This window comes from Ceratotherium simum, chromosome 14, assembly GCF_057802395.1.
Source record: "Ceratotherium simum simum isolate JZ-2026a chromosome 14, ASM5780239v1, whole genome shotgun sequence".
In the NCBI taxonomy this organism is placed as follows: Eukaryota; Metazoa; Chordata; class Mammalia; order Perissodactyla; family Rhinocerotidae; genus Ceratotherium; species Ceratotherium simum.
In genome coordinates, this window is record NC_141913.1 from 64,786,513 (window position 1) to 64,798,848 (window position 12,336).

At 43.8% G+C, this 12,336-nt stretch overlaps 1 protein-coding gene and 1 pseudogene across 2 annotated transcripts in view; one reads left to right on the forward strand and one right to left on the reverse strand.

Annotated features, from left to right (window-relative positions):
- The window catches only part of ADNP2 (ADNP homeobox 2), a 37,988-nt gene extending 31,575 nt beyond the window's left edge, over positions 1 to 6,413 (forward strand). For both annotated transcript variants that reach the window (XM_087439394.1, XM_087439393.1), the window contains one exon: positions 1,652 to 6,413. In XM_087439394.1, coding sequence (XP_087295520.1) covers positions 1,652 to 4,918 — 3,267 coding nt within the window. In that variant the 3' untranslated portion in view covers positions 4,919 to 6,413. The remainder of the gene's footprint in view (positions 1 to 1,651) is intronic.
- A 1,528-nt stretch (positions 6,414 to 7,941) lies between these two features.
- LOC147915339 (phosphatidylinositol N-acetylglucosaminyltransferase subunit C-like) lies at positions 7,942 to 8,742 on the reverse strand (annotated as a pseudogene).
- Positions 8,743 to 12,336: the final 3,594 nt, after the last annotated feature.

Sequence of the window (12,336 nt, forward strand, 5' to 3'; positions counted from 1 at the left end):
GTGTTTATGAGAGTGATCAGAATGGGAGAGTGTGTGTGTGTGTGTGTGTGTGTGTGTGTATGAGAGAGAGTGATCCTGGAGCATAGATCTAGGAAGGACGGGAGCTGACCTGTGGCCACTGTGATACAAGAAGCAGTGTTGCAGAGTGGGGAGACCCCGGCCATCGCCGACATGGGACCTGGGAGGAAGTGCCTCCTCTGTCCAGGTCTTCCCTTCCTCCTTGTGAGACTGGGGCCGGGTGTTGTGTGGCTCATCAGCTCTAGGACCTGGAGACTGTCCTGAGACCAAAGGCTTCCCTCCTCGAATTATCACAAACCAGTGTGTTTTCCTGCATGTCAGGACAGACTGCACTCCCCAGTTGGCTGGTGTTGTACAGATGTCTGTTCTTATGCCCAAGGTTGTTGAATTCCCCGGTATTTGCCTTAAAGAGAAATTCCATATTGTCAGTGCAGTATTCTGTGGCCTGAAACTTACCTCAAGATTGTTCATGGTGAGTTTAGGCACAATCCCTCTTTCTTTACCGTCTGTCACATAGTTTATTGGATACTTGCATGTGCCAGGCACTGTCCATTTGGTTCTTACCTTCTCTAGGGATCGAGGAAATAGAAGATAGTAATGATGGGTTTAACAATTTGCAAGTTAGGTTATTTGTAGTTAAAGTCCAGAGGTTTTAGAATTTGGATTAAAAACAACATTGGATCTAAGAGAAACAGGATGAGAAGGGGAGAAAATAACTTTCTCTTGCAGAGAATTAAGTGAGTTTATTTTACTTCAAAGTATAGGACTAAGTATGGGCATACCTCAGAGATATGGCGGGTTCAGTTCCAGACCACCGCAATGAAGTGCAATTGCAATAAAGCGAGTCACATGAATTTTTTGGTCTCCTAGTGCATAGAAAAATTATGTGTACATTAGACTGTAGTCTATTAAGTGTGCAATAGCATTATGTCTAAAAAAATGTCTAACCATCATCTGAGCCTTCAGTGAGTCGTAATGAAAACATTTGAAATATTGTGAGAATCACCAGGTGTGACACAGACACGAAGTGAGCAAATGCTGTTTGGAAAAATGGCACCAATAGACTTGGTCGCTGCAGAGTTGCCACAGACTTTCAGTTTGTAAAACCGCAGTATCTTTGAGGCACAACAAAGCGAAGCACAATAAAATGAGGTATGCCTGTGATGAGATTTGTGGTTTTAGTGGATGGCTTGGAACAGGGGTCAGCAAACTGCGTTGTGGGCCAAATCCTGTGTTTGTATAGCTATGAGCTAAGAATAGTTGTTACATTTTTAAGTGTTTGAGAAGAAAAAAAGTGAAAAGAATACTGTTGTGTGGTATGTGAAAATTTTATGAAGTTTGAATCAATGTCTGTAGTGTTGTTGGCACAAAGCCATGCGCATAGAGGTACACGTCCTCTGTGGGTGCTTCTCTGTCCAGCGGCAGCAGAGTGCTTGCCACAGGCTGTACTGGGGGGCCCTCAGAGCCTAGAACGTTTACTCTGGCCTTTAAGAAAAAGCATTGTTCCCTGAGGAGTGATGGTGGTAACTTATCCAGTACATGAGAAGGGAAGAGTCATTTATTTGTGAACTATAGGAGGCGTAGCATCTGATAGTTTTATTAAACTATGCTTGACTTTCTTTTCTTTTAACAGAGATATCGAACAAAGCCATACTGTTGTAGCCTCTGTAAATACTCTACAAAAGTGCTTACTTCATTCAAAAATCATTTACATCGTTACCACGAAGATGAGATTGACCAAGAGCTGGTGATCCCTTGCCCAAACTGTGTGTTTTCCTCTCAACCCAAAGTTGTGGGAAGGCACTTCAGGATGTTTCATGCACCTGTTCGGAAAGTCCAGAACTACACGGTGAATATTTTAGGTGAAACGAAATCATCCAGGAATGATGTGATAAGTTTCACGTGTTTAAAATGTAACTTTTCAAACACGCTGTACTACAGCATGAAGAAGCATGTGCTGGTAGCCCATTTCCACTACTTGATTAACTCCTACTTTGGGTTGAGAACTGAGGACATGGGCGAGCAACCGAAGAACGATGATACCCTTTCCACCGAGAAGATGCCACCATCTGACAAGTATTACTGTAAAAAATGCAATGCCAACGCCAGCAGCCAGGATGCTTTAATGTATCACATTTTGACATCGGATATACACAGGGATTTGGAGAATAAGCTTAGATCCGTGATTTCAGAACATATTAAGAAGCCTGGACTTTTGAAGCAAATGCATATTGCTCCAAAACCAACTGCACATTTGGCGATACCACCAAGCAACAGTGCTCCGGCCGTTCCAGCCACACCTCCTTGCTTTCATCTTGCCTTGCCGCAGAACAGTCAAAGCCAAACCGTGGTCCAGCCAGTTCAGGGCACAGTCCAGCCAGTGACTGTGGCCTCGGGTGCTTCTGGAAGCCTGACTCATTCTCCGCCGGCTGTTGCCCAGTCCCATGTGACTCTAGTCTCCAGTCCCCTGCCAGTGGCCCAGAGCAGCCTTGCTCTGCCACCCTCAGCTCCTCAGCCTGTCTTTCTTTCTCACGGAGTCCCACTTAATCAGTCAGCAAATCCTCCTGTGTTGCCGTTGAGTCAGCCAGTTGGACCTGTAAATAAGTCTGCTGGAACTGGCATCCTCACCACAAACCAGACCCTCCGCCCAGGGGTTTTTCCCCTCCGCCAGCCTGTTGGGCCCATCAGCAGACCAGTTGGGCCTGGAGTCCTTTCAGTAAACAGACCTGTTGGGTCTGGTGTCCTTCCTGTCAGTCCCTCTGTCACCCCTGGGGTTCTCCAGGCTGTCTCGCCAGGAGTGATCTCTGTGAGCCGGACAGTCCCCTCAGGGGTCCTTCCTGCGGGCCAGATGACCCCTGCAGGGGTCATCCCTTCAGCACAGACAGCGACTTCAGGAGTTCTCCCTGCTGGCCAGATGGTCCAGTCGGGGGTTCTCCCCATTGGACAGACAGCCCCGTCGGGGGTTCTCCCCCCTGGGCTGACGGTCCCGTCACGGGTTCTCCCTCCTGGCCAGACGGTTCCCCTAAGGGTTCTCCCTGCAGGCCAGGTGGTCCCACCTGGGCTCCTTTCTCCCAGCCAGCCAGTCTCCTCAAGTGTTCTCCCTGTGAACCAGGGCATTAACTCCGGTGTTCTTCAGCTCAGTCAGCCTGTCATGTCAGGAGTTCTTCCTGTGGGTCAGCCAGTGAGGCCTGGGGTCCTGCAACTCAGTCAGTCTGTGAATACCAAAATTCTGCCTGCAAGTCAGCCAGTTAGACCTGGGGCTTCGCAAAACACCACTTTCCTCACGTCAGGCTCTATTCTCAGACAGCTAATACCCACAGGGAAACAAGTGAATGGGATTCCCACATACACCCTCGCCCCGGTGTCTGTCACTCTGCCCGTGCCACCTGGAGGCATTGGGACCGTCGCCCCACCTCAGATGCCCATCCAGCTCCTGCAGTCTGGCGCAGCTGCACAGATGGCCAGTCCCGTGGCTAGCATGCCCTCCCCTCCAGTGGTGGTAAATGCCACTCAGAACATGTTCGTTCAGGCCTCCTCGTCTGGGGCAGAGGCGAGCCAGGCGCTCAGACAGGCGAAGCAGTGGAAAACCTGCCCAGTTTGCAATGAGCTCTTCCCTTCCAACGTCTACCAGGTCCACATGGAGGTGGCTCACAAGCACAGTGAATCCAAATCTGCTGAAAAGCTGGAGCCTGAAAAACTGGCAGCATGTGCACCGTTTTTAAAGTGGATGAGAGAGAAAACAGTTCGATGTCTCTCTTGTAAATGCTTAGTATCGGAGGAAGAGCTTATCCATCACTTACTAATGCATGGCCTAGGGTGTTTGTTTTGTCCATGCACTTTCCATGATATTAAAGGTCTTTCTGAGCATAGTAGGACTATGCACCTAGGGAAGAAGAAATTACCTGTGGATTACAGCAACAAAGGTTTTCAATTGGATATCGATGCTAATGGCAACCTGCTGTTTCCCCATCTTGACTTCATCACCATACTGCCAAAGGAGGAGCTCGGGGAGCGGGAGGTCTACCTGGCCATCCTGGCTGGGATACACTCCAAGTCGCTCGTGCCCGTGTACATCAAAGTGAGGCCCCAGACGGAGGGTGCGCCCGGAAGCCCCAGCAAACAAGCCTTGACCTGCCCCTTCTGCTTTGGCACCTTTGTGACCACTGAGACGTATGAGCTGCATTTGAAGGAGAGGCACCACATCATGCCCACAGTCCACACCATCCTGAAGTCTCCAGCCTTCAAGTGCATCCATTGCTGTGGGGTTTACACTGGCAACATGACCCTGGCAGCCATCGCCGTACACCTGCTGCGCTGCAGAAGCGCCCCGAAGGACAGCGGCTCAGACTTGCAAGTCCAGCCAGGCCTCATCGAGAACAGTGAACTGCTGCTGGTCAACGGCGAGGTGACCCACGATGCCGGTTTCTCTGTGAAGAGAAAGCTGCCCGATGGCCACTTTGGGGCAGGAGACCAGAGGGATGGGGAGGAGCGACCTCTCGTCATAAACGCCGAGGCAGCCCCGGCTCCAGAAAAGGTAACGAGCATCGTGCCCTTTAAAAGGCAAAGAAATGAAAGCAGGACTGAGGGACCACTTGTTAATGATGATGCTCTTCACATTTTAGCATTAAATCCTAAAAAATATGAAGACCGTTCTTATGAAGAAAAAAAGCAGTTTCTTAGAGATTATTTCCACAAGAGACCATATCCTAGTAAAAAGGAAATAGAACTGTTATCCTCACTCTTATGGGTGTGGAAAATTGATGTGGCTTCATTTTTTGGAAAAAGAAGATACATTTGCATGAAAGCAATAAAAAATCACAAGCCTTCTGTACTTTTAGGTTTTGATATGTCTGAACTGAAAAATGTTAAACACAGGTTGAACTTTGAGTATGAACCATAAAACTTGTTAAAAAAAATTAGGAAATCTAAAGTACTAGATAATTAGTAGTTTTTTCAATTGAGATTTAAAAAAACGTCATTTTCTCACTGTATGTTGGACTAATCAATTTCAGTGGTCTTTATGCTGCTCTTTAGATTTATTTCAGGTGCTCAGAAAGACTTCTATATAAAGAAGTGAATAGTTCTGTCGGATTTATCGTTTCCTGAAGTTTGATTTTGTAACAATTATTTTTAGTTTTTTCCTCTGTCATGTAAATTAAATCTTTTGATATTTCATGCACGCCTTGTTTTCCCAGTAGTGTCAGTATCGTATGATAAAAACTGAAGTCTCATTTTGTTTTTTCATTTAAGGAAATTTCTGCTTGTTTGAGAATACCTGATTAACTTCGAATTAAAGCATCGATCTCCCTCAGTTAGTTTCTCATGTAGCAGCAATTGATACAGTAAATGTGTAGAGAAGTGAGTACAAACCCCCGTGATGTGTATGGTTCCTTAAGGATGCACTGCATTAACTTATGCTGATTTCTTCCTTGTAAGATATTTGCTTATTAGATTATAATTTTGATTTACATTTTTTTAGGTTTATCCTAACAGCTGTTTTTGATTATAACTCATAGAAAACCAAATGTTTTCATTTTTAAAAAATTACTGAACCTGAAGTCTGCTATTTAGCTCGTAAGTCAAAAGAGTTATTTTACAAATAAAGTAATTCTGTAGGTGCAGAAATACTTTTCAGTGTAGACTTCCCCCTCTTTGATATGGTGATAAGTCATTTCTCCATTCAAAGGTAAAACCATAAGTCTTAGTGCCTTTAGAATAAACACTGAAAACACACACACAGACTCTCCTTCTAACGTAACTGTTCATAAACCAGTGAAAGGGAAGGACCGTGTTACTCAGGAATAAAGTTTTTACCCCTGAGTGTGGACACTCACTGAAATGTAAGCTAGATTTTCAGGGGACAAGGTGGAGTGACAGACCAGAGCTAAGTCCCCATGGTTGGCGTATGAAATCTCTGACGGTTTCCTAGAAGGAAACGTATTTGTTTTGGGGAAATGGGCTTTCCCATAGCCCAGTTGTCCAGGCTATGGGCCAGGGTGTTGCTAAAGAATACTGTTGTATTACTCTCTTTTGGACAGTTAAACCTCGTTTTTTTTCCACACAATATAAAATAACTTAAAGCACCAGAGCCAGGAATGGAGACCAGCCAGTTGAGACCGTGAGTCATACTGCTGGTGATACATAGCAGAGGCACCTGTCCAACGTGTTCAGAACATATGACAGTCTCTGGGAAACGGATAATGTTACTATATGGATTTAAAAAAATATAATACTCGCATGTAATTGCTGTAATGTGCATTTTTGAGGCAATTGTGAAACTGGTCTGTGATTGTTGGTGTACTCTTGTAAATTCAAAAAGAGCTTGTTGAAGTTTATTTTTTTTTTACCTATTGTTTTCAGAGTGTCTATTTTGAATTAAAATTTGTTATACCACTGCAAATAGAACTGTTTAATTTTTTTAACAGTTAAAATGTCTCTGTGATTCAGGAATAATCTAAACAAGGATGTAGATACTGCATTTATTTTCTAAAAAACATACTTGTCATTGTGAAAATAAGTCAGCATAACCCAAAAGGGTTGATTAATTACCAGGGTCACAAAATAGATGTTGCTAGAGATTCTTGATGTGTCCGAAGAGGATGTTGGGGAGCTTGGAATTTGCCTTTATCAAGGCTGTACTCGCTAGTGCCGATGTGGAGGAGGCCAGCTTTGGAGGTGCCATCAGGGACAGTTTGCTGTCTGCATGGTCTAATCTGCCTTTCTTTAGTTCACATAAATTAGGTTTCTGTTGGCGTTTTGGGCCTGATAATTCTCTGTTCGGGGTAATTGTCCTGTGCATTGCAGGAATGGAGCAGCATCCCTGCCCTCTGCCCACTCCAAGTCAGTAGCACCTCTGGCCCCACTCCCCCAGTTGTGACGACCAGAAATGCCATTGCTGGGTGTTCCCTGGGGCGGAATCAGCCCCGATGAGACCCACTGTGATAAAGGAATTCTGATTCTGAATTATATTTTAGCTGTATTTCAGCTTTTGATGCTGAGTCTTTGTATGGTATGCTAGTTACTGGTTATTGAACAATTTTTTAGGCTTACAGATCAAAATTTGATATAAGCCGAGCTTCAAAAGCACATGTGGGAGTTCTTGCAAATGTAAAAATGAGTGAATTTATTATTTGAAAATGAAAAACTAAACCCCAGATTAATAGTTTAGTGGTGGTTTTTTAAACTGTCATTTAAAAGGTGATTAGAAATTGAGAAGGGATGGAGACAGTTCTGTTTTTATACGATGGTTATAAAAAGTTGTATACTTAAAATTTCTTTACCAATGTAGAATCAACTTTAAAAATGTTACATATTTGAAGTCTACTCAGTTAAAATGTAGGACACTATTTTAGCTTCTCTGAATTCTGTTACCTTTTTTTTTTTTTGGATGTATTTTTTTAGTAAATAGAAACTGCATCATTTCATTTGTTGCAGTGAATAATAAGTGAGAGGCAATAATTCAAGAGGGCCCCAGAAAGCTTTTTCATCCACAAAATAACAGAAATGATAAGTACTTTCAATACCCAAGTTTGGTTAACTTTTTGTGTATTTGTGAGGAAGATCAGCCCTGAGCTAACATCCATTGCCAATCCTCCTCTTTTTGCTGAGGAAGACTGGCCCTGGGCTAACATGCATGCCCATCTTCCTCTACTTTATATGTGGGACGCTGCTACGGCATGGCTTGGTAAGTGGTGGCGTCGGTCTGCGCCCAGGATCTGAACCTGCGAACCCTGGGCCGCCAAAGCTGAGCGCGCGAAGTTAACCACTATGCCACCGGGCCGGCCCTGGTTAACTTTTTCTTCTGATGGCCCTTCTCCCTCCCACATCATGCTGTTTCCACAGTGGAACTCTGCTTTCAGATCTTTACACTAGTTGGGAGCCAGTCTGTCAGCTTGCCTTAATAACAGAGTGGAGGCCTCTAACTTAGTTGAGGACCCTGGACAAATCATCTTTGATTTCAGCCTCATCCTAAGGCCCATGAATGTTTTCTTTAAAAAGCTGCAGGCGAATGAGGTAGAAAGGGCAGAGACTTGAGATGGAAACCAGCAAAGTGTGGCTCCCACAGCACTAATGGACAGCAGGCTCCTGAAAGTGCAGACCAGTGTGACTCCCACATAGCTGCGGGGGGACATGCCTTCAGTTTCTTCCCTAACATGGGCCACAGGGCAAAGATCTGGATGGCAAATGTGACCGTGATGAAGGCATGCAGAGACCCAGGCAGGCGTGAGGCCAGGTAGAAGCAGAGACAGTCGTGTGCTGGATACAGTGGCAGCATTGGCACCAGTTGATGAGGTGGCCCAGGAGCATGAAGGCTGGCATGCATGGGTGGTGTCAGTGCTGGGAGACGGGCGCTCTTCAAGTCGGCCCACCTGGTTCACCCACTCCTCCACCCTTCACCTCCGGCAACCAGATCAAACAAAACAGCCAATCAGTGAAGAAGACATTGGACCCAAAAAGCCGATCGCTGGCCCACATACCACCCGATAACCACAAAAACACAGACTTGGCACAGCGGCTGTCTCCACACCAGACTATATTTGCGGGCAGTTTCCCAGAGCTCTTCCAGGAACCAGCGGTGCCCGCAGTCAGCAGGAAAGGGCTGTTGCTCCTACAAGGCCTTCTGCCACCCAGCCTCCTTGGTGTGGGCACACATCCTTTTGTTCCATCTCCCTTGATTAGGTCCATGGGGTTCTCCTTCTTTATAAAGTTTTGCAATAAGACCTGGAAATTCCACGCTGTGCTGTGGTTGCCTCTCCACCGACCTTCCCTTGCTTTCAGAGGTAGCAACCGAGGCTAGGCCTGCAGTGGACGTGTGTTCTCTGAGGCAGCACAGCCACGTTCCTGCCCATGAGTCCCAGGGGTGCGCAGCGGGGAGGGCGGCTGTCCACCTCCTGTTACTCTTAATCTGATGATTATTGCGCAGTTCTGTATTTCTTAACAGTTCACTGAACAAAGCAACAAAATAACCCTGACAAATTAAGGAAAGAAAAGAAAAAAACACTCAGCCCCAAAACTCTAACCTAGTTTTTACATTAGCTTTTAAGTGGGCCTTCCTAGTAAGTAATAAACATTTATCAGCTGTTTACTGTTGCTAGGAAATAGGCTGAATAATAATAATAATGCCATATGTAGTGCTCACTGTGCTCTCTGTACTGTTATGAGGGTGATAGCATTTTAACATTCACAACAATCCTACGAAGTAAATGGTAGTATCCTGTTTTACATATAAGGAAACTGAGGCAGAGGTTAAATAAGTTGCCCAAGGTAGGGAGCTATAGGGTGGAAAGAGCTGGGTTGAAACTGGGAGGCCTGGCTTCATGCTCTTGATTGATATGTCGCCTCTGTTCATGTCATACCCACTTAGACCACAATAATCCTATGATGTAAGTCTTATTTTATCTGCATGTTACAGATGAAGAAGCAGGTTCAGAGGGAGAGTGACCAGCTGTCCCAGTTTGCTCAGCACTTGAGGGATTTCTCTGGACTTCATGTGCCATAACTGGGAACATCCAGGCAAGCAGGGGCAAGTTGGTCACCCTACTCAAAGGTCAGTTTACTCCCCAAGGTGACATGTCACTTAATGACGATGAATACTATCTCTAATACTGTGTGCTGTCTCTAGACTTGTACGTAGCTCTTTAGGTGTCAAGATGTATGGGGCATCCTGATCCTAGACAGCCCTTTCCTGATGGTTACATCATCAACAGTAACGGTACTTACTATGTGCCAGGTACTATTCTAAACGCTTTGAGTAGTGAACGCAATGCCATATGTTATTAACGAGGAGTGGAAGGAGGGCAGTCCTGGTTGAGCTGAAAGAAAAATAAAGGAAATGCACGCCCTTTTGCTATTTAGATACTTTATGGTGTCTCCTCATGTTACTAGAGCCCCTGCTGAACTTTCATCAACTAAGGAATAAAAATTCCATCTATGAGATACCGCCAGAAAACTTTTTAGCTTTAAAAACTGAAGGGGAATTTCATTCTCTTTTTGGTTATTATAATTTTATTGTTCTTAAACCAATTCCCTTTTCGTAGGTGGTGAGAGTGAGTGTCTAACCATGGCACATTCCTTAGAAAAAAGCTGTACTTGGGGCTTTCTGTTGTACCTGCTAAATTAACGCGTCTGGAATTTACTTTTTCTGTTATGCAGGTATTAAGTCTCAGCTTTAGAATTTTTCTCATTTTTGATAATTTGCCCTAATTACTACTTAGTCTTTAAAATTAACTATAAGTTTAAAATCATTTTAGCAATAAAGATGTTATATTGGGAGACTTCACATTCAGTGAAGGAGCCATAGAACACTACTTCCTTACTGCAGGACCCAGGAGTTACTTTCCTTCAGATTCTACACTCAGGAGTTTCTTAATTTGTGATTCATGAACCATCTGAGTAAAAAGTGTAAATGTCCACGAAAGTTAAAGTCTAGATTACATTATCAGATTTTTCATAATATACAGCCAAAGTGAGATTCACCTGCACTATCAACGTCAAAGACCTATGATAATGACACATGAAGACAGCCTGAACTGTGTGCTTATTTGGGGTCTGCTGTCTAGGAGGGTCACCTTATAAGACAGATTAAAATAAAAATAAAAATCCGTTGGGGGCTGGCCCGGTGGTGTAGCGGTTAAGTTCATGAGCTCCACTTCCGTGGTCTGGGGTTCACCGGTTCGGATCCCAGGCGCAGACCTACGTACCGCTGATCAAGCCATGCTGTGGTGGCATCCCACATAGAGCAGCTAGAAGGATGTACAAGTATCACATACAACTACTGGGGCTTTGGGGAGAAAAAAGGAAAAAAGGAGGAAGATTGGCAACAGATGTTAGCTCAGGGCCAATCTTCCCCCAAAAAAAAAGTGTTTCACTTTCATATGAAACTCATTAAAAAAAAGTCTCTTGTATCTGACAGGAATCTTTATATCCCCCATATTGTCATGTTGAAAACAAATACTAATACTAGTCGTTCACTCAAATGATCTAGCTACACAATTTGAGAGGAAAAATACATAGAATGCTACTAAATAGTAGCCAAGTTTAGTTTTCCACAGCCTTTTTTTTTTTTTTGGTGAGGAAGATCAGCCCTGAGCTAACATCCATGCTAATCCTCCTCTTTTTGCTGAGGAAGACCAGCTCTGAGCTAACATCTATTGCCAATCCTCCTCCTTTTTTTTCCTCAAAGCCCCAGTAGATAGTTGTATGTCATAGTTGCACATCCTGCTAGTTGCTGTATGTGGGACACGGCCTCAGCATGGCCGGAGAAGCGGTGTGTCGGTGTGCACCCGGGATCCGAACCCGGGCCGCCAGTGGCAGAGTGCGTGCACTCAACCGCTAAGCCACGGGCCTGGCCCCTCCACAGCCTTTTAAAGAAGGTTTAAACCTTTAAAACCCCAAACCACTTTTCTTTATTCCACTCATAAAATCATGAGCAATATGATTGCTTATGTTTTTTTAAAAAAAAACATGTAAAGTCCTTTTCAGAAGGGAAGCTTTTCCAATAAAAATTTAAAATTTTACTAATATTTAAATTATAAACCAAACTTCAGCAACCATATAGACATGTTTACTGTGAACAAAGACTGTGGTCATACTTTCAGATACAAATTCAGAATTAGTTGTCAGGAATGAATATAGAGGTTAGTTTCTTACAGTTTACAATTCATGATATGGAAAGTTTAATATAATGTTAAAACATTTACCATTTACCTAAAAGTAAGCTAGAGAAAATTGAATAATAACAATGAATAATAATAAGGCTTTAATGGTTCAGTAGTTTTTCTTAAGATAATTTTTCTATCTAGATATATATTTTGAAAAGATAATACTGTTAGTTGAGTTGTAAAATCCACAAACGCAACAGTTTTGCCAAAGTTTACAGATAAGTTGTTTCATTTTGCTTCCCCAACGCCCTATCAAGCAGCTTTCAGAATTGGAAGACTGAAGACATAGAAAATCCTACATTGTCTATGAAATAATGCTACTGAGAAACACAGCTGAAAATGAACTGAAAAGCCCACAGTCCAACATCAAATACATATATATTAACCTGATACCAAACTTAGACCACATCCCACGAATGCTGGGAAGAGTGTTCATGCAGGTTTAGACTTAAGGTTTTCTTGTACAAGGAAAGTGTCTGGTTCTAAAGAGGGCAGGAGATTCATCCATGGTTTGCTATTGTCTTGTGGAAGATGGCTTCTGAAAACAATGGGAAATTCCTAAGAGATCATTTTATTTTTTTTGTTTTTTTGTGAGGAAGATTAGCCTTGAGCTAACATCCGCTGCCAATCCTCCTCTTTTTGCTGAGGAAGATTGGCC